This window comes from Daktulosphaira vitifoliae, unplaced genomic scaffold (assembly GCF_025091365.1).
Source record: "Daktulosphaira vitifoliae isolate Bord-2020 unplaced genomic scaffold, ASM2509136v1 Scaffold_4, whole genome shotgun sequence".
Lineage (NCBI taxonomy): Eukaryota > Metazoa > Arthropoda > Insecta > Hemiptera > Phylloxeridae > Daktulosphaira > Daktulosphaira vitifoliae.
Genome location: NW_026099575.1, coordinates 7835078 through 7859659, shown reverse-complemented (window position 1 = coordinate 7859659; position 24582 = coordinate 7835078). Strand labels below are relative to the sequence as shown.

Here is a 24582-nt window from a genome sequence, read left to right as displayed (position 1 = left end):
TGTGTGTACAGACTGCGTATATAAACCTCCCTGCCACTATGAATTCGTAAATATAATAACTTCTTCCACCAGTCGCACGGCTTGTTTTCTGATATTCTTAATTAAGGTCTACTTAAATAGCTCAACAAGTCAATTACATAATTACCGGTAAATAATCCGTTGAAGCCTTATTACTTAAGTGATAACGGTCGATCAGTTATTTAAACGGAAATTAAATGGGATAGGCTATAATAAGCAAAAAGGATAATTTAACAATACAATCAAATATTAATGCAAACTTATTATTCAGAGGCGGATAAGGATTAAAATAACATTCACGACTACAAAATTGATAAGTCAAGACAACTCAACGCATGTACTTTGTATAAAATGGAGTAAAAATAATTTTAATTTAAGTAAATGAGACATATATTATATGCAATGTATGAACCTAATTAATATTAATATAAAACAGTAGCCGCAATACTACAGTCCAAAAATTTTAACAATAACTATTAAATAGACGTTCTAAAATGTATATAAAAAATACATAATCAATATTTTAACCGGCCTTGATGTCATTTTGAAATAGTTAATACTACATTTTATATGAATTTCTGACAAAAATTATTTAAATGTACCCGATCGATATTTTTTGTCAACTAACCCTGTAACTAACATTTAACGTCCATTTTCATGTAAAAATATTTTAATACAACCAGTAGTAGTAAAAATAATTGGCAATGTTTGAGTAAAAATAAATATTTATTCAAAAGAGACAGTCAATATTGATTTAGAAGGCTATTAATCCACTGTATACTTGTAATACTTGTATAATAGTAATCATCGAGTTAAAATCAGTAATAAATAAATTTATTGCCAATTTTCAAATTCCAAATAAAAGTGACATTTAAGACGTAAACATTATGGTATAAAGTAGTAAATATTTTCGAATTCAACATTGAAACAGGTAGCTACAAAACAGATTGTTTAGTAATAAAGAAATAAATTTGCTACCAATAAAATATTTGTATTAATTTTATTTAAACTAAAATTTGATAATAAATAAATATATTGTATTTTGAACATTTAAAACAGTGACGCGACTCTGGGGGTGCTTCAGAATCTCCACACTTGATTTTATATTTTCATAAGTTACCGATTAACCACAATCATTAACTCAGTTATACAGTCATCAATAAACTGTCATCGTTATCCCTTCATTATTCATTCTTTTTCCTCGTGTTAATCCAAACTACTTGGGATTGACCACCCTTATCCTAAACTTTCACTTGACACGATCTCCCACATCATCTACGCACACATCATATAGCATTTAATAAAATCCCTCCATCTGTTTTTTTGATCTTCCTCTTCTTGCCTCAACATTAATTTTTAAAACTATCCTAACAGATTCCGATTTCTCTCTCCTCATAATATGACCACTCCAATTTTATATTATATCATTATACAGCCATATATATTAATGTGATGAAATGAAAGGTATAGGCGGAGTATCCATGGCTTTGTGTGTCATATATGATCTTAGCACCTTCTAGATTTTTGGCTCTAGTTGCAACGCTGGCTAAAATTTAAAAAATTACACAATAAAGGCGGTTTAAGTACCTAATTTGAACTCGATGGCTTAAAGCCAAAATTAAATAGTTTAATTAGTAAAATATTTATTTGTAAAATAAAGTTTTAATTTTAACTTAAATGGTCAATAAAATTAAAGACATAAAAAAACAATACAAAAGAGAAATATTACCATTAAATTATAGGAACCTTTAAAAACTAATATTTATTGTCCTAAAATCTTTCATTAGTTAAATTTTTAAAAAATACCTATATAATATTTAAAACACTATATAAAATCGAATATTGTTATACTGATAGTCAATCAATGGACAAAGTTCATAAGTTTCAAATGGAAGATAAAATCCATAATCAATGTTTAAAAACTAAAATAAAAAACAGAATATTCAACGGACATTATTATTTTTTAAGGATAGTGTTATTATAATAACATATGATCTACTATTTCTGCTGAACACGCAACTTGCCTTTAGTTTTTAATAAATTAAAAATAATATTTCATGAAGTTTTACTTTTGTGTTAAAATAATATTCTGCTGCCTTAACCGAGAAAACTACAGTTTTATTTTAAGTAATCAATTAAACTTTTTTATAGCAATTGTTTTTAATGTATATAAGAATATGTCTTAATTTTTACACTGATGCACGCATACCTAATCGCATTTAATGAACTGATTTCGTGCAAATTAAATTAAACGAAGCACATTATTGCATGAATAAATAAATCGTTGTTAATGTAATTAAAAATTGACAAAATATTTTAATTTAAGTTCATTACTCTATTCTGGTAATACAATTTTTTCTTTGGACATAATTGATTATTAATTTATTCAATTTTTCGTTTATATTGATTAATTATTCCAACCCTTAATTTTTCAGTAAAATAATTTTAGTTTCATCAATACATTAACAAATAACACCATTTTTAAAAAAGCTGTTAAAAATAAAACAATAATATAAATGTACATTTTATGCTCTACTTATAACGATCTAAATTATGACATTCCTAATTTTTAGAATTAACCCTGTTTTATTTAGTTCTACTAGTCTAAATTATAATGTATAGAGATAAATGTGTTTCACAAAAATTAAATCGACGAACATTTTTATTATTAAGAATTTTAATAAAATAATAAATGTTAATTTTTGATTTAAGTGTCATTAAATTCAACATGTTTATTTTTACTACGAATAGAATGAAAAGAACAGATTTTGATAACTCGTAACAGTTGAGAAACATTCATAGTTGAGGTAAGAGTGTTAAAGTATATTTTACAAATACAGAAGAATAATATTTAAAAACTACTATTTTATAATTAAAACTATGACATCTATCTTTGGTCATGATCATTTTGGGTTAGATCATTAGATAACCTTTAAATGGTTAGCGTTATTTTCATGACAAATCATGTTATATTAAATGGTAAAAGTAGTCATTTTAATTCAATTGAAATGAACAAAATAAAAACTCAACATATAATTTTTTTTTTTTTATTTTGTCAACTTTCTTCTCTAATGAACTATCTGAAATTAATAAAATGTGTTGACTCCTCTAACCCTTAAATAACAATTTAACAGTTAAATTGAAATTCAATTGCAAGGTATTGGATGTTAAAAATCAATGTCTAAGCATCCTAGAGTAAACACGTTCAAAAAGTATTTCAATGACAATATTATTTTAACACATGTGAATACTTAAAAAGGGATTTTTGTTGAGCAGAAAAATATATATTAAAAATAATATATGACTATTTCAAATATTTTCAATATACTTATGTTAAAACTTTAAACAGAATTAAAAGTATAAATTACTTAGCCTGAGCCTGAGCCTTAGACATATTTCAAGTTGGTTTAGAAATTTTAAGTCACACAAATTTTTAAATAAACACAAAAATATTTACTGGAATTCGATTTCTTAGATAATCAAGTTAAATAACGTGCGTTTCGGTATCGAGTAACTACTGCACTGTCGGGCTCCGCTTGTAAACATAAAATTATGTCATAGTCAGTTGAAACTGCTGCTTTATATATATATACGTATAGACTGCGGCGTCTATTTGTCCTTGTATGTGGTTAATTCACCAACACTTCTATAATGTGTATCTTTTGTATCAAAATTACAGCACCAAATCATTAAAATAAGGCATAATTTTTTAAAAAATATGTGTAAGTATATACACTTATTTTTTCCCGATTATATATTAGGATCTTTAATAAAATATTTAATTTGTTCACAGGCACACCCTAAAATACCAAAAAAAGATGCAAGGCTTAAACAAACATATTTAACGATATAACTATAAAATTTAAGTGAATAACTACAGTGTAAAAAAACCTAACGCTATAGTCTTTAGTCCGATTTAACATAAGTATTTATAACTGAAGTATAATTTAATTATTTAAAAAACTTATAAAGGAATATACTAAAATTAAATAAGAGACAACATTTTAAATCTGAAAAACATATAAAATCTAGTGAAATAAATACTGATAAAATTTACATTTATAATATATTAAAAATATACTATCATAAAAAACTTAAAATTCTATTTTTTAAAAATTATATTGTAATAATAATAAATATATAATATAATGATAATAAATTATTATCATTATATTTATATAAATAACATTTAGCCACAATATACATATAATACATAATTTTTATCTAATATCACATATTAAAAGCCTCGATTCAGCCTTCAATAAATTAGTGAAAAGCATAGTTGTTAATTTCAATATATGTGGTGGTCTAATTGATAAAAAATACTGTTGATAAGATACTTAATAAAAATTATACACATTTTAGAAATTAAGTAAATCAAACCTTATAATCAGAATAATAATTTCAAGTAATAAATAGATAAGTAAGTTTGGCTACTTTAAATTGTAAAAATATTACACAAATAAAACAAAATTAAAAAAAATTTAGCATTTACAAAATTTATTTACTTTCTTGAATTATCAATAATAATTAATGATACATAAAACATATAGTTATAATTCATAAACTTATAAAATTGCCTTGTACATGTATTATACAGGTAGGGTTTCAGATTCTTAAGTTTGGATAACGACCCAATTTTTAAAAATAGGATTCATGGAATTAATTAATAAGGAAATTAATTGTAATTTAACTAAAAAAAAAATAAATTTAATTTTTAACTTATAAAAAATTACTATTAAAATAAAATATTTCATAATAGTATCAATTTACTTTTCTTTATATAAGCTACATACAGAATCATAGTTATTATTAAGGCATGGATTTATTAGCATTTATAAATTTTGTTTGGGCCACTTTAAAGGTTCCCAAGTTTAGGAAACATTGTCCTAAAATTATATAACAGCAGAAATATTTTTTTGTTTTGGGAAGATATACCATTACTCCCAAAACTATAATCTCGGTAACAACACATTTTTAAATTTTCAAGTAGATTTGTGAAGCATTTCGTACTAACTGACAGTCTATTCAGATTAACTTAATAAAATATATGAATGCATATAATTCTGGGCCTTAGTTATTACGTATTATTTTAACTTACTTTTAGTATAATAATTAATCTCTACAATGTTATGTTAAATGTTTACTATACTTAAAAAACTTTAGCTATGCACACAAACCATGAATAAAAATCACTTGAACTTTCTCAAACCCAGTTAATTAATAATATGGTATAAAAGCTATAAAAATGAGCATCACTATACAAATAAACTTCAGAAAATGATAAATGGGAATCAACTTACCCATGTTTTTGATGATGAATGTGCTGACTTTGTTGGGGCTGTGACCGCAAATTCAAATTAAGCAAAGACTTTGTAGCAAGTCTACCATGAGTTAAATTTTGCACAAAACAAGCAAAAACATACAAAAAATTAAAAATTAATAACTTTTAGCTATGGTAAAAGATATTGCTTAAATTTAAAACACAATATCTTTCAACAATAGCTTGTTTTTTTAATAGTAACAATAGTAAGAAAAATTGTTTTATCATAAATATAACTGTATAAAAATTTACAAAGTTTTTATAATTTCAGTTATTTAACACATTTGGAGATCGAGATATAAATAAAGTCAATAATTCAGTTACTAAAATCCCTTCCTCCAATAAATTTACTATATCATTATTACTTAATTTTTTACTGCAAATTGGATAATTTTGTTAATTAACACAAACACAAATTAAAAAATTAAACTCTACATTGAAATTATAAAATTATACTATGAGTAATCAAAATATAACTTAAATATAAAGCCTTCTTCATTTTTTAATTTAGATACATTTTCAGAGATTTGTTTTTAATAAAAAATTGTTACAATTAAATATGTTAAAATTAATGAAGTTGTTAGTTTTATATCTAGATAATAGAACTTTACTGGTAAATAAATCTGTTGTTAAAATTTATACTCCGATAAATCTTTAATTTTTCTATAACTAGCCATTCTGTACTTAAATATTATTATATAGAAAAATAACCTTAAAAAAAATAAAATAAAAAAGCAATTTGGATATGACTATATCAATTAATCAGTCTATATAACTATGAGAAATTTATGTTAATTTAATTATGTCTGTTTGAAATAATATTTTAAATAAATTGGCTAATATAGAATAATTCGAAAAATTTTGTAAGTGTGAGAATTTAAGAATATTGAAAACACATAAAGAGAATCAAATATTTGATAGTTAACATGTCTTATTAATTAATTATTATTTATTTATGTGTATATTGAAATGAAATAAAGGTTCTACTAAGAAAAATATATGTGATTTTTTTTTCTTGTGGTAATATTAAATAGCATGATTGCACATAAACCAGTATCAAGTATTATGAAGTTCATAATATGGACTACTCTAGGACTTAATCACAGCAAAACTTAAGCAACAGGTTCTATTTATAGAATATTGTATAAAAATAAAAATGAAGCACAAAAAGCAATGCTTAACAACACCATGATGTAGAATAAATTCTAAGTCAATTCACCTAGAAGTCAATGTTGATGATTGGGGAGCCACACTCATATTTTGTGCTTGGTTAAAGTCTCCAGTAGAACTCCATCTTTTGGAGTTATGTAAATTTGATATTGTAGTCTTTTGTGATTTATGAGCAGTGCCAGGTCTAGTAGGTGAAGGGGAAGGTGATGCTGGAGGTACAGGTGATACACTACTGGAACTAGGTGAATCAGAATGTAGTGAACCTGTTGACTGATAATGTACAGCTTTTCTGTAAAGAAATATTAAATGTTATTTTACTTAATGGATAAAAATTTAAGTAATACATTTTAATTTTACCTTTGAGGTAGTGAAGAATGTGAGCTATTGTGACTTGGAACTCTTCGCACAGGGTCTCTGAGTGCAGATCCTGGATGTTCATTAGTAGATCTATAGCGAAGATTAATTTCTCTTTGTGATAAAGTTGGTGATATTAAATGATGACTACTTCCACCATAGTAGCTTGCTACGATGAACAAAACATGACATTTTAATAATGAAGTTATAATTATAAGATGTTATAATAGATAAATCTTAATGTATTGTTCCTTATAGTTTTTTATGATATGTATAGAATTATTATTAATTACTATTTACTATTACATTGATATATAGTTGCACATACATGATTTTTTACAAATAAATATTACACTGAAAGCACTTAAAATACATGTTAGATATTTTTATGGTGAAGTACCCCACAACTACCCCAATTGTATATATATATCATTTTTCTCTTGGAATATTTAATAGCAATTATTTTAGATTGAATAATGCTTGTTTTTATATGTATTTCTATTATTTTAGATGCCAGTCTGTAATAAAAATATTTGCATTTATAAAAAAAAAATCATTTACAATTGCCCCACTTCACCTTACATGATATTTGAAATAGTAGCCATAAAATAGTAAAACGAAATTTACTAATGGAAGTTTGGTTGTATTCAATAGCCCCTGATGCTGTTTCTTTTAAACAAACACATTGCATGTTAACCAAAGTTTATTAAATAAAAGACAATAATTTTATAACATAGTACATTAATTAATCAATGTTAATTATATATTTTTTTCAGCCATATATTAAACCATTATAATTTTAAATTATAATTGCTATTAAAATTTATTAAATTCTTATTTAAATAATTTTTAATATACTGTTAGACATTAAATTTAAAGAAAATAAAGATGATTACTGAATATTTTAAATAATAAATATTTTTATAAAATTTTATATATAATAGTAATATTATAAGTTTCTATTTTTGATATTTCACTATATAATAACTGATGATGTTTTTTAAGGAACTGATCTTTAAAAAGAAATCAACTATATACAAATTGTATAACTTTAATTTACAAATAAATCATATACATTTATTCCTAAATCTTTTAAAAAATGTATTTCTACGTGTTGCTTTGTTAATAATTCAAAAAAATTCTTTGACTAATTAACAGAAAAAAAACAATATCACTATTTTCAATTATTAACTGTATGTTATGACAAACCTGGCCTAGGCGAGTTTCCATTTTTTAAAGCAGATGTATTTAGACTCAGTGCACGACAGCCTTCTACTTGATTTAGCCGTCTAAGAACGTCAGCTAATGTAGACCGTAGACAAACAATTTCATCTCCCTGTTCTAAAACTTTCTTTTCTAAATCACCTACCCTGTCCCTAAGAGATTCATTTTCCGTCTCAAGCATGTCATCTACAGAAAAAAAGATTCTATTATTAACGTATAAATATTTTTTTTGATTCTTAGTTTTCTATGGCAATTAAGAATACATTTTTAATAGATTTCAATCGTTCAATATCTACGCTAAGTGCAATACTTCATAAAAAATATTCTACGTAATATTATCTTTAATACTACTTTATTTTAACCCAATTTATACTTATAATGAACAATTGTCTTTAATGGTAATGTCAAATTTAAAATACACTGGTTCGAATTCATAATTAGGTTTTGGGACTTTATGCATTTATAAAATTTGTTTGGATCACTCCCGAGATACCAATTCCATGTAAATTTATCATAAGTATATCATAGTATCACATGGACTGTTTTTGTTCGAGGGGGGGAGATCCCTCCGCCGTCCAAACTAATAACCTAATCAATATACTTTAATAAAGATTAAGAAAAAACAAAAACGAATATCTACTTATTATTGATGTACTTGGAATGACTAAATAAACTTTATAAACCCTATTCATAATATACTTATTTGGTAGTAATAATAATTAATTAAAAAAAAAATGAATATTTCAAATAAATAAATAAAAAGAAAAATAATTTATTCACCTTAATAACAATTATTTAAAAATGAATGATTTATGATAAATCTTAAAGTCAATATTATTTATTAAAGTAGGAAAATAATAATAAAATAAATTGATTAATAATTTACATAGCATAATGTTTACTAAATATCATAATATTAATTAAGTTACCTCCCACGATAAACATTTTATTATAAAAAAATAACATTTATAAACATAAGATCAAATTAAAATAACACTACTTTAATTGCAGTATTACATATAAGGTATCTATTACAATACATATTGTCTTAAATAAAAACTTATTTGTCAGTAGCTGAGTAAGTTCTCATAAACATTAGCGTGGGCTTGTCTGTTTTTAATTAAAATATCTAATGCCAATAGCTATAAGAAATCGCTTAATGTTAAAATAAAAAGTATGTGGATGAACATAAGTAAAGATTTTTTATGACATGTACATAAAGTGGTTTATCAACTTTTACAACAAATTAAGACTATAAAAATCGATCAAATAAATACCTGATTATTGACTGTCAAATATAAAATAACAAATGTCGTACAATACTAATTGACACATTCACACATACATTTATTATGAATGACAGTTATATTGTACTTATAATATATAGCTACTTTATACACATAGGGAATAAATAATCACTCACTCCAGGCTAACTGCACTTTTGATGTTATGGTCTGCATGATGTTGCTTAATGTTGAGTTTCTGAAGTATTAATTATTTTGTACGCTACCATCAACAACTATCATGTCCGATGAAGATCAATCATTATCGTTTCATTTAGCAATAATGGATATAACTATGACTTATACATAAATTTACCCGGAACATAAATAAGACCGCCTGAAAATAAACCGAACTTGACACAATTTGGCACGCGACAACGCTCGTATTGCGTGTGTTATCGGTAAAACTAATTAAAACAAACTAAGGGGAAAAAATTAAAACGCAAGTAATAAAGACAGTTGTTTGATCTAATTAAATAAGCTTGTTAAAAACAAAATTAAAATAAGATATGATAAAAGTGTTTTAATTTTTAAACCGGACGAGTTAGATAGTACCGAATGTCAAAAAAAAAATATTAAGATTTCAAATGGTCAAAAACAACTTATTTCAAATAGAGTTATAAAATGTACGTAATAAAAAGGAATAATTGCCACCGTATGAAACTTTAAAGTATATAGTCGGAATCATTTTAACATTAACACAAAAATAAAATAAATTCAATTAATATTTTTATTTTATTTTAAGATCTGAGATAATTTGAATGATAAAATCTTGTTGTGTCATACAATAGAGCGAAATGTTATTTGAAAGATTTTAATGATTATTTACTACTAATAGTTTTGCCATACAAAAATCGTTAATCTATTTTCAAATACTAGTTACAATGATGGTTAGAGTAAAGGCGTAAGAACATAATTAATTATTGTCACATGAATAGGTTGTATTGTATTTAACAAATGTTATACTTAATATCAGATTTCAAAAAACAGCATGTCATATAGTTGTTTACACCTCAACTACAAATAAATGTATGATAGGAACCCTTTACATAATTGTGTAATCCAAAAATATATTCATATAAGCTATAAAAGTAAATGATAATTACTTTAAAATTAATTTATAATTATATAAAAATGTGTACATTATTAACATATTTTTATTGACAGAAAAATACAATTTCAAAAAAGAAAATAATTTATTTAAAACTGTCAATAATAATCAATCAATATTATCTTGTCAATTTCAAGAAATAGAAAAATTTCTTTTTTTAGAGAAAGATATAGAAATCATAATAAAATAAACATCACTGCGTAACTTGTAGGAAAATAAGAGTTCTCACATAAAGTCCCGTGACAGGATATATATATAAATATTTTAAACGTAGAGGTGAATGCTAAATTTGGATAATACTAGGAACAGAGGTTGACGACCTAAAAGACATAAATATAGTATTTCCAGCTAGTTTTGTCAAGGTAAAAAGTTGAAGCCATAGCCTACTCATTATGACCATCAGTGTAAACAATTTGAATCTAATACCTTTCATGTAAAAAATTAAATAAAAAATAGATTATCTTATTACTTTAGACAATTAGGTGGGTAGCAATCCTACATTGATACAACGTTCGCGTGTTAACACAAAAAAATTATATTTTTCTACAATAGAAGCATGAAAAGTATAAAAATAAAAAAGCGAATCCTCTTTTTGTTAGGAACACTATGCACTCAAATATATAGTTATATATATATGTATGTAACGTTACAATATAATATGTATATATTACAAATCCAACGGAAAATACATACTTAACAGTTTCATAGTAAAACTCAATATAAATACATAACTAGACCGAGAATATCAATTGAACAAACCTGGAAATATCAACGCACACAAACAACATATTCACTTCAATATCCTATTTCAAATACAACGGCCACCTACACCGCGTTGCAGTCATTGCAGTTGGAAGTGTCTCCATAAGAAATTCCCACTATAACGCTACTGCTATACTTAAAGGGTGACCACGAGGGTCAATCGATAAGCGATGCCAGTGCTACCATACACTAAAACGCAGATCACCTTTTCCCTTGTGTCATCGTTCCTCTTCAACTAATTTGTGTCTTAAATTTATTTTAGTAAATTTATCATAGCAAGAACGATTATGTGGAGTATTTACTTCAGTGGCGTAACCAGAAATTTCGCTAAAGATCAAAACTTTTCATTGAACTTATCATCTATTTTCATTTTAACAATAAAGTCATATACTGCTTATAGTAATAACAGTCAAAGGGGATGGGACTATTACCCCTTTAGCTCTCTATTTGGCTATGTCACTGATTTGATTTAAACAAAAATGCTTTAAATTTATTTATAATACATTTTATCAAAATGGCACTAATGTAAAATAATTACGTTCAAATTATTTTCATTAATTGATTACAATGCCGACGTAAGGGCAGGTCAAGTGGGGTTCGTACTTTATGAGGCTCTGCACATAGCAGTGCTATTTCATTACCCCTCCAAACAAAAAAAAAATGGTATCTTTACCATCTAATCATTTTTACTATAAAGATCTTCACAAATTCAACCCCTTTTCTTACGACACAGGGTCACCTCAAAATCTAGTGCTGGCACTTTTTAGTTGTGTATAGTTTTTAATAATAGTATCAAAATAATATTAAAATGATTAAATATGAATAAATAAATTTTTAACGTGAACTTGATAATGGAATGTGAAACTAAAACTTTTTTTCAAAGGTTCAACAAAAACAAATTTCGAAGGACAAGAGAAATGATCACATAATTATTCATTTCGCACGAAGTTCGTGAGACCGAAACGATGCGGTGATGGGATGGGTTATATATCAGTTACCGGATGTCCTTTAAGTTATAAAATGCATTTAGTTATTAAATACATAACATAGTGAGTATAAAATTAAAGTATATTACATAAATTAATTTTTTATTGGTTGTTATAAATTTTTCATTTTTTTTTCTTTAACGAACATATTTAATTTTGGTTTTATATGCATCAAATAAGAATATAAGACGACGAAACTCAGCTTATAAAACAAAATTTTAAAGTTAAGTTAGACATTAAAAAAAACTTAATCTGCTTAAGAAAATTTATAATTAGGTTTACAATCTATACAAAATGTGATAAAAAGCGTAAAATATAATCAAAAAAGAGTTAATTGTACCTATAATGTTTTAATTTTGTAAAAACATTTATAAAATGTAAAACTAATGTACGAAAAATAGGTGACTTTTTACTTTATAGTAGTTGAAATTTAAGGCATTTACGTTTTATTAATTGTACGAATGATAACTTATTCGATAAATATTATATCGAAATATATAGTACAATGTAAAATAAAAGTACTGAGTACAAACATTACTATGACGAAATGTAATAGTTCACAAATTACATACCTAAGGTTGATCATTAGAGCACACAATAACTAGGAATTTTACATCAACTACCTAAGTAAATATCACTGGTCGAATCAAAAAAATTACAACGACACCACAGTGATCAATTGAAGTGCCACCAATGACAAACGATCGTTAGTCCACATCTTATCAAATAAAAAAACTAACATCAAAAAGAAATATAAAAATCAGTGAAACTCCAAATGAAAAAGAAAATTAAAAATAATATTTATAAAGCTCAATTTGTATAACTTGCAGTAGTCGTTTATTTTTTATAGACCAACGATTTTCCATAATAACTTATGTAAGGTGCATGCAATATTTTCAGTGAAGCAACACTTGCAATACAACTTGACGCATCATTCCGAATAACTATTACAGTGCGCTTATACACCGTAAACATACGTTACAAACGCGGAAACGAGCTTTTACAACTACCTGAAATTCCAGGAAGTAAATCCGGTAATAGTACAAATGTCTATTGATCAATTAGTTTTTTGGAGTGGCAAGGACAAAAATAACATCCGAAAGCGACATGTACATCCTGTGGTCCATATAGACAGAACTCAAATGTCAAATTCTTTGATCATGGTATTTTTTTTTTTGTAAAATAAATTTTTTATTGAAAATATTTGAATGTTTCTTTGAATATTATGATTTAATAACTATCATCAGTACAACTGGCGTTAGCTGAAGCATGTTCTCCTAGTAAATACAAAAATGGTACGTAGAAAAATTTGACGGTCGCGGTTCCTTAAAATTCCCACAGCCTTCAAAAATGAATCGACCAACATCATTGTGCAGTAACCCAATGTCGTTAACACTTTAGTGTGTATTATATTGTTAAGGTGAATATTGACTAGACGACGTGGTCGTCACAGTTGCGTTGACAATATTCACTCATCGTGATCTTCGAGCCATCAAATTGTATAGTCTCAAAAGTTGTTACAATAAAATATTGTTGTTATTATTACATATTGTGCTTGTTATTATTACTAACTCAACCGCAGGCGACAGAAAAAATAATAAACGCCTAACTACAATAACTTAACATTGGTATATCAACCTTTTAAAATACTAAAAAGAATACATATCGATCAAAATATATATCCCGTGTGATATATTTTCAACCACTAATGTTTAAAAATTAATGAATAAATTTCATAATTATTTAAAAAAATACTGTATCGAACTAATTAAGTATTAAAAGTTGTTGACAATTCATATGCAATAGTTTTAAGTTTAGTTGTTATAGAGGTGGGCAAAAATTGTCCAAGTACTCAGACCTATAAGTTCATTGTGCGAAATAGTTTTAAGTTACTATGAAATATAAAAAAAAAGAATCTTTATGAACTTCAAAGACTTATGATTAAGGGTTATGATTTTCTACGGGGAAACTAATCCTAAGAAACTGCTTAATTTTATTAAGGAAATTCTTAAGAGTCTATTTAACAAATTTTAAAAATTGCGGTTAAACTATATTTATAACGTATACAAATAAACATGACAATACCAATTACTCTGTAAAATAACTACCTCAATAAGAAAAGTAAAAAATTGTGTAGTCATAATTTTTTTTTGTTGTTCAAATCAACTTACCGGCTTCTGACTTTGAAGACGATGATAGTGATTCAGCGCCACCATTGATACGCATTATGGCGTTTAATAAATTTAAATGATCCTTTCTATCGTATCATGATAATGTAAACCTGAAAATATCATACCCACATTAGTTATAAATGTTGAATTTTACAAAAAAAAAAAAAACACTTTGCAAAAGTAAAATATAATATAATTATGTTCATATTATTTTAATAACAAGTACTTTTACATTTTTCATTTAAAACAATGTTTAAGTAACTTTCATGTTTAAATCTTTTTAACTTTAAAATCGTACGTACAATATCTGAAAGATTTTCACATAAAAGTTTATTAAGCGTTTATTTAGATTATGATAAGTATTTATAATAGTTGGATTAACAATCACTTATTGATTCAAAAGGTTACAAGAATAATTCTACATGACTAATGTACAGTAAATATGGTAAATGGTAAATATCACTAACCGAAAAGTACTTTATATCCTCATAAGTGACAGATATATTGATTTGAGAGTAAAATTTCTTTATTAATTAACAATATACAATTACAGATAGAAATATTAAATCTTTTAAAGATATATCCGTATAAATTTTATTTTAAAATTTGAAACTTTTCAAAATGAAACTAGCTAACTTGAAGTACAAAAAATTTTACAATGCCTTAAATAATGTCTTATAATAAAAAAAAATTAGATAACTAATTAGCTAAAAATTACTAAATATGTCTAAAAAAATAAAACTATTACTTCACCCTTCCAACTCCCTTAATAAAACTCGAATTCCAACTAACTGATGTATCTAATATGAAGTGTGAAAATGCTATTTACATACAACTGAATAACTATAACAAGCAAACAAACGATAAATGTACACCCAAAACATATTAACAGTATAGATTGTTTTGCTACGTTTAATACACTATGTATATTACAATTGAATGGTCTATGCAATTAGTCAATAATTACAATACTGATCTTTTTTATCATTTTAATATTAACTTTTTTATTATGTGTTTAAATAATTTATTTTAGAAAATTAAAACTTTATAATTTATATTGTTGTTTTACTTATTAAATCGTTTACAGATGACTAGTAAATATTTTTTGTATTAGACATTTTGTACATCTGTATAAATAAATAAAAAGGAGTAAAATCAGAATCACATATTATGTGATCCATTTATCGGATTTCCTCTTTTCCCTGTATAAATTTACTAAACATGAATAAGAGGAACACACAAAAGCCGCATAATATTTTATTAAGTTAATGAGAAAAATACACAAACACGTTAAACTCTTTTAAACTCACTTTCACTATCATAATTCTGAATACTAGATACAGTTATCACTGTGTGACTTCCAAAAAGAATAAAGAACTACAATGCGTTACAATTACAGACGGACTTTAATATTATGTAAACACTGATTTGCAATAATTCTTCTACATTGTAATTCATTTAAAATGTCTCGTTATTTATACCAAACACTAATTCATGAAATTATGGCTACAGCATTATTTTTTTTTATTTTAGCTGTTAGTATTGTTTTCTTCGTCAAAAATTTAGTACCGGATTTAGAATAATGAATTGTGCAATACTAAGAATGTATGTCATAAGAATAATGAAAGCAATTTCATGCCTAGTGAAGTTTAGCAAAAATATGCATGGAAAATATTTACAATAGTGAAATGACAACAAAATAAAGAGATTTTACATAATAAAATCAATTAACAACTAGAAAATTTTGATGATTAATAGTGAACTATTAAAGAGATTTTATAACTTAAAAAAAAATTAATTGGTTTATTACATAAATTATATCAGTGTTTACACTACGCAAATGATAATAAGTCAGGTGGAAACAGATAAAAAACTATAGTTTTTATAGCAGCACTAATTACTCGTCATTTCTGTCTGAATTTGGTTCAGTTTAACTATGAACATAGTTTTAGCATGACTTTTAATAATTTTATTATTCATTAAATATGTTTTTTTAATTAAAAACAAGTGGCATAATAATTTTTATTTATTAGAAAAAGACAATAAAATCTGGCTATTTTAAATAAATATAAAAATTCACTTTCATATTAAAAACAAGTACTACAGCTGAAACAGTGTAATCTTCTCTTCTTTTTCATTGACAATTATGTGAAGCTTGTTCAATGAACAATTTTCTTTAACCAATACTATTTTTAAATGTTTGATTTAGTTATCTCATCACGAGCTTCGATTATTTTACGGTTCAGCGTAACAATTTTTTGTTCCATATCTATAATTTTTTCTAAAAACACATCCAAATTTTTTAAATTACAGTCTACAAGACTGCCGATAACATTTATCACTTCTTCTGGTTTACTACTAGATAGTAAACCACAGTTTGGATAATGTTCTAAAATAAGTTCTATTAAATCAAAATAAATATCTTTTCGGTTTTTTGCTTTTTCCCACATCTTGTTGTTTTTTAACCATTGATGTGTACATTCTTTCTCTAAATCCAGAACAGTTTCAATTTTTTGGTGAGAAACGCCGTTTTTAACGTGATCTCCCGACATATTTCCAAGAATGTATCAACTATCTAATTATCGAAAGTATTCAACAATGGTGTAAATTCGTTACATAGTAACACAACTAAAACTACTAATTATTATAAATGAGGTAATTATATGTAGCCACATAATTTATGAATTCAAAATATGCGTACCTATAAAATATAGATTGTTTAAGTTGCACTATGTAATAATTGGACAACATAACATAAACAGTTCATGCCCTATTATAATTTATCAAATATGCAGAACAAGGATAGCGTAAATAATATTGTTTAGATATTTTCACTTTTTATAATTCGATAAGTTGTACCTAGTAAAAACTAAAAAATCCTAAACACAATTAAGAAAACTATACAAAATAATTTTTTTTTAATTACTTACTATCTCTAAACACTTCTTTTAACGTTAACCCCGTAATAATTTTTGAAATAATATTTATTTAAACATAATAATATTCACTAAAATAAAATATTGATGATATTTGATAAATTAGTCAGTTTATTCACTAAAATGGCTTGTATTGATAAAAATTATGATGTAAACAAGACTCTTAGACGCCAACAGTAATTCGTTATATTCACAGTTACAATAAAAATAATAAGATACTTAATAAGCAATTTATTGAAGAATTAAGTTGCCTACATTATCTTATCTTATTTAGGTCATGAGACGCATCACCGACAGGTGAACTAAGATTACTACAGAATTAACTAACTTGACAACGTATGTAAATCTTGTTTTTCACATAATAAACAAATCTGACCAATTATACTGCTTTGATTACTTTTATGACGTTGCACATTTATTTTCTCAATGTTGGCATTTGTAATTCAGTTTCTTTGGATCTTAAAGATGAAGCAATGTGAGGGCGCGCGATTATGGCTGAGGAATGGTCAACAAACAAGCACACACCTATGTGGACCGACTTTTGTACGTGAAAAATTTTTGTACTTTGTACATAACATTATCTATACAAACGTCGCCATCGACAGTAATCATATTCGAATGGCTTACAATAACATTACATTGGTAAACCAAAAGACACGCCTTCGATACACGTCCTAAAGAAACAGTAAGACGTGCGTCCGGTTCAGGTCTATCGACGAGCCATAAGTCTAATCGTGGTGGAGTAATCGCTCTTTAGATAATTGACTTCGTGTACACTATTACTCATACGGTCGACCGACAGGTGCGAACCGAGGTTTGCGGTTCATATGATCTGTACTTATAACAAGACAACAAGATGGTTTAACAAACGTCTCGTATTGTATATCATATCGTTTAACCATGCACGGGTTGATAAAAATATAGAAGCAACACATGGCAACCGACAAACACGAATCTATTGTAATTGCAATGTTTATAAGGTTACATCCGCGGGTCATGCAACTGAAAAGGCTAGCCTCAGCTGCTACTGGCAAAAAATAAGACTATACTGTTTACAGTTTGCAAATTTTACACCACTATGAATACACACCACTATTTAGTCGAAAAAAATTACTAGAAATAATAAAAGGATATCCGTAACCAAAAAGTATGTTGTTTTTACCGGTTTTTAGAAAATACTTAAAAAAAAGACATACCTGTTTATGAATTATATATACGAGGCTTGTGGCTTTAAATTAAATACAGTAATTTAGATACACTCCCGACGAATCTTATGTCGTATCAAGTATTTTTATTTAGATTCCAATAAAAACCATTGAAATGAACCAAAACATTTTTTTTTTATATCAAATAACATCACACAAGTAAAAAAGTGTTTCTCTTTTTGAAGTCGTACCCACTTATGATAAAACTCTTAATAAGTCGATAAATTAGTAAAAATATATATATATAAACACCTCATTCGATAACAATATAAATAAAACATTTAAGTTAAATTGGTTCAAGATGGTTTAAATTAACCCATGATCATGGCCACTGTTACTAATATGCTGATCTACAGTTAATTATATTTAATTGTATCAACTAAGGCGAGAATAGACATGACACTGAATTTTTAAAACTATGCTACCTTGGACATATAAATTTTACTTAAGTGAGCATACAGTTTTTACCAAAAAAATTAATAATACGCGTTAACGACAGTATATGAATACAATAGCAAGGTTACTGGCACACATTTTCATGGATATTAATCAATAAGTATCGTGGTGTTTTAACAGAGCTGCATATATCAAACCGTTTAAAATATAAATGCACACTCATTATAAAAACAGCAACAGGTTTTATCCATATGTATGTAGTATTTGTGTAAATATTGTTCGCATTTCAACAATGCAAAGAGAATTTCGCATAACCTATGGATTAAATGTCGAAACGAATACTTGTTTTAATATTAATTTTTAATATTAAAATCAATTTTCGTGACACAAAAATTACAAAGTATATACTATGCAAAAAGAGTATATTCGAGTGATATGAACTTCCGTGTGATACAAACAACCGAGTTCTTTATCAATGTCCAGGCTTAAAAATAATTGCCAATTATTAACCAAACTGATGAGATATGGAAATGTTCATTAATATAAAATGTACTGTCATTATTAAGACACGAACCAACTTTGATAGTGAATTATACGGTAGTAATAAAAATCAGCAAAAACCTGTTCTCATTAACAAGCCACAACTAGCCGTCTCCCTCGAAAATTGTTTACACGAAAACACTTTCAAAATATGAATTATCTACATTACTTTTTACTTGCTATTATAACTGTAACTTTATATTTATTATACTAGAGGTTTAAATTCTGGTTCCTAATTATTCCAGCCAAAATTTAGAAAGATTTTAATTTGAAAGACAAAAAGTGTATAATTATTTACACTGGAACGTTAGGATTTCTATCATATTGTTTTTCAAGCGTTCAAATAACCATTAAAATACATTTACTTAATATCAGGACAAAAAAAAATTATATACACAAAGATTTCGATGCACATGACCTACTGGTCGAGTCGAAGATAAATCATTTTCCCGTGACGTATTTGGGTACGGTCAGCAGCAAAAAAACATAAAAACACACAAAGTGTGTATTATAATAATTACTATTGGCTGAGCACACGACAACGAAAGTTACCGAGGCACGCCGTTGAGCTGTATCTAAAAAATTCGTGACTCGTTCACCAATGGTAAGTTTATAGAGATTGTGCAGTCCGATATTGTCCTATTGGATTTCCAGAGATTTCGAAAATGACACTTGGACAAAGCACTTAACGGAAAGAGCGCAATTATAAATGGACTAAACGTAAGATAATACTAAGGAAATAAATTACATCCGTCACCGTTATTAATCGCGTATATAACAATAATAATAATTACAATAATATTATGATTGTCGTGTATTCAACACACGTAGACCAGTGTGTTGTAGTTTATTAAATTTATACTATTTGGACACAAATAATAAGAGCCAAACGAGGTGCTACATAAAAATTTGCATTATATATATGTTTATATTAGAGAAAACTGTATACTAAAAATCACCCATAAAAAATTAAGATCGTCAAATATTAAAAGGTAATGTATATGGAAATTAATTATCATTTAAAAATAGCAGTCAAATTTAAAACTATAACTATACGAGTGATCAGTAAGTAAGGAAACTGGTAAATTGTTATAAAAAATTAAAACAATAAAAACCCGTTTCCTTACTAACTGAATATCTTATGTATTACGCAACTTTCATTTATTTTTGAGTCGTACGCGTATTATGAATTTTCAAATCCTTACTGCTCTTATACGACTACAAAAGAAAATCAGTTTTTTCAGTGTAACCAACATACGGCCGAACAAAAACGTCCAGAGGACAATAGGTATTGATGCCAGTTTAATGAACACGATGGTTTACCACTTGGTTGAGCTTCGGTAAGGCGCATTAGTCCACAGAGTAACGAATTCTTCACTTTTCACAAAGCAACACAATTCGTCATATGAAAAACAATTTTGTCTACAATAAAATCTAAGACTAGCATTTTTAAACAGCAAATATGAACAGGTTTTCCTGTGTAGAAACGTGTGCGTGCAGGATCTTATCGTTCCGGTTACGCTGCAGTACACTTTCATTGGGCGGCGGCAACGTGACAGAAATATTTTATGACAAACTATTAGCTGTACAGTTTGCTCCGTAGAACTTCTAATGCATAGTTATATTAAATAACATGTACCTATGTTCGCATAAAACAATAACCGTGTACTAGGTTCAAGGAAAGACCCGCTCTTGTTCAATGTCTCCACCGAGTGATCATTAGCACAAGTAAGCAAACCTACATAGTGGATAGTGAACGCAATAGATGGAATTGATCACCATATTTGTATCAATAAAAGAAATCCGACCGCTAACGGTGGTTATGCCATTCGCCAGACAAATTAATATCATCACTATTTTCAATACGTATAAGTGCACACAGGGTAAAACAGGTCATGGTCGCTGCCGCAGTCACATCAACTAGTATTTTTGCAACGTTGATTATTATAAATGCACTACATAAATTGAAATTGATCTCAAAACGGATGACACGATCAAAAATCACTATTCGTTTTATTCCATCTAACACACGGTGTCCAATTTCGAAAATGTTGCCAACACTTGAACATAAAAAATGAAGGCCGGGTGAATCATTAAAAAACAGTAGAAACTCCATACATTTTATAACAACAACGACGTATCCTTGCGGTAGACTCTCGCTAAATAATGATGATGTTACTTTTTAGCTATTGTTTTGACATTAAATTGCCGTACTGCCTAAAGATCGGCGGTGTCGTCACAGAGCGCCATGAAAAACGCTGCATTTACTAAAGAAATGACAATGTTACTGTCGAGTCAACAAAATTATCGGACCAATGACCGCTAGATTGCAAACTGTTTTCATTAAAAACAATAATTTAGTAAAATCTGCGTTGCTTAATCATTAGATTTACGATTGACTGCGCTAATCGAAAAAAGTCGTGACGGGGTATTTCAATTAAACCTAAGGTCGATTTGGAGACGTGCAATGTATAGTTAAAAATTATTAAGGGAATTTACATTATAGTAATTTAAGAAAATCATTATTTCTAATAATATAAGTATGATAAAAATAAACTACCAGGTAGTAGCCTTTCTAATAATTTGAAAAAAAATGTATTTCTAAGTGTTCCCGTTTAAAAATCATGAATTTTGTTTTTTTAATTCTGAGAGAGAATACACTTACAATTCTCTGATCACATTTGAATTATCGTACAACAAAGACTATTTACAAAACAGGCAATCTGAAGAAAGGTTAAAATAGAGTAAAATGGAAGTTAAAACACACCCTTACATTGACAAGAAAAGGTAATACAATGTAACACGATACACATTGAATAAGGCATATTTCTTCAACAAATTTTGGGTAATGTTTCCTACATAACTAAAACACAGTTATAAATTTCAAAACATAGAAATAATAGTAAATACAAATTGACAAGTACAGTTATTATCATGTAGTGCGTATTACATACATGGAATATGTATGTAATATATGAATATAAGTACGCAATACACATGTAGATGAATGCTATAGTTCGAGTGTTTATTAAAATAGCTGTAAACTTAAAACAATTATCATTATTCAAACAGATATAAAGCATAAATAACTCTCTTAATAATAATTTTTGTTAGCCTCTTATAGAGGATACCTTGTAAATCAACAATCAATTGGACACACCAAGAAAATATACGATTTAATGTTGCCATTTTCTAAAAATAAAGAAATATGATCACCTTGGCAGTTTAATAAAGACCCTTAATATTACCATGTCAAGAAAAACAACAAATAAAAAAGATCTTCTAGTTTTACCTGCGATTTTTTTCTAACTATACTATAATTTTAGACAAAACCAATTCTTAAAAATTATGCCAAATACTTGGCATGATTTGTTTTTATAATTTATTGTACAAAAATTATAAAATAATTTTATAAGTTTTAAAAACTAACAGTGTAGAACACACAGTTTTATTTTTATTTAATTAAAATAAAGTATCACATATTTTCATAGAATTTATAAATTTTATGATGTAAAATTTAATAAAGTTAAAACCGTAAGAATTTGGAATAAACGTCAAAAGATTCTTAGTTATAACAATGTCATAAACATGATTACTACTACAAATTATTACTTTATATCTCATGTTTACAATCCACAGGTGTTTTCGTTATCACACCATATTAAAATGATTACATATTTTAAGTGCCCGACATATTCGGTAATCTCTTATGCTGTCAAAAAGTAAAAAACATAGATTTAAATTTCAACAGTCAAATCTCAAAAACACAATTACAAATTGCTAAGTACTCGCAAAACTAGCAGATAACGAATTACTAATTTTATCAATAATAATAATAATAATCATATAGAATAAATTTTACTTATTTAATATAAACATTATTATTAAAAAAAAACTCCAAAAATTATCACACTGAATTTCAACAAAAAGTGATATGCAAAAATTTATTTTTACATAAAATCTAATATTAAATTTTGATACTTACGTTTATTAGATTTTTGTCTTACAAAATTTCACTTCAAATACTGTTAACTGTTATACGTATATAATGACTAGATGGAAATTAATATTTAAAAAAAGAAAAAAAACAATAACGATGATAACAGACGCACAGGTAAATCGTCAACAAACACTGCGACGGAATGACTGAAGACATGGCAAGTATAAGTGGGGTGGTAGCCGCACTGTAACTCATAGCAACCAGCAGCGTTAGTAGCATCTGAGTTTAACAGTGTAGGTCTAGCAGGTAAGTATAAAATACCGTGCTAGAGTCAGATGTTAATACAATATTTTCGAAAGATTCTTTAATAAACCATATAATTGCTTTCAGGTGAAACTCATAAGTAAATAGCACATTTAATCATGTTTGTTATCATCAGTTCACATTGTGAAAATATGCAAAAATTTATTCGCTGCGGACAGGATTCGAACCTGTGCGGGCAGAGCCCATTGGATTTCGAGTCCAACTCCTTAACCACTCGGACACCGCAGCTGCTGCTGATAAATAACCAAAATGCACGTTTTTAAGCATAGGGTAAATAAAATGTATTGTGAATAATTAGAATATTAATCAATTTCAAACTTAAATAAAAAAATCGATTATTTTTCTGAGTTATATTTCAAAAAACATATTTTAAATAAATAACTTATATAGTATATTATATTTTACACATTGGATATTGTAGTTTCATATAAACAGAAAAAAGTTATGTTAAAATTTCAATCTGATTAGAAGACAGTAGTGGCGGTTACTAGGATGAAAAGCTACAATCCGGATCACTATCTTTTCCATGCTTTTTCAAATATTATAATGTAAGAGTATTTAACGCTTCAGATACTTCTGCCATTCAATAATCAAGATATCAAATATTTTTGTTGAAAAATATGATTTAAATTAAGAAGTGATCATTTGAGTCTTGATAGCCAAAAATTAAATTTCGATGACACTTTTTAGTTCTAATGAAGTAGTTCTTACTTTAGTACAAAATAAGATTTTTTATAGTTATAGGAAAAAAGTGACAGATTATCGACGAAATTAATTGAACAGTTGTCATAAGTTATCGGTGTATGCACAGGCCCGAATTAAGGAGGTCAACCACCATG

The 24582-nt window shown here is 26.7% G+C and overlaps 1 protein-coding gene and 1 non-coding gene across 5 annotated transcripts in view; both read right to left on the bottom strand.

Annotated features, from left to right (window-relative positions):
* LOC126903691 (echinoderm microtubule-associated protein-like 2) overlaps positions 1-23633 on the bottom strand; it is a 29314-nt gene extending 5681 nt beyond the window's left edge. Inside the window, exons 1-6 of one of the 4 annotated variants that reach the window (XM_050682065.1) lie at positions 23465-23633; positions 14403-14512; positions 8075-8275; positions 6869-7034; positions 6561-6800; positions 5322-5402 (exon numbers count right to left, since the gene is read on the bottom strand). In XM_050682065.1, coding sequence (XP_050538022.1) covers positions 5322-5402; positions 6561-6800; positions 6869-7034; positions 8075-8275; positions 14403-14457 — 743 coding nt within the window. In that variant the 5' untranslated portion in view covers positions 14458-14512; positions 23465-23633. Of the gene's footprint in view, positions 1-5321; positions 5403-6560; positions 6801-6868; positions 7035-8074; positions 8276-9512; positions 9668-14402; positions 14513-23464 lie in introns of those variants that run through there. The other 3 variants (XM_050682067.1, XM_050682068.1, XM_050682066.1) reach the window with 3 other exon arrangements.
* A 256-nt stretch (positions 23634-23889) lies between these two features.
* Positions 23890-23971, bottom strand: Trnas-cga (transfer RNA serine (anticodon CGA)). The gene has a single exon. It is a non-coding gene; the product is annotated as a tRNA-Ser (tRNA).
* Between the last annotated feature and the right edge of the window lie 611 nt (positions 23972-24582).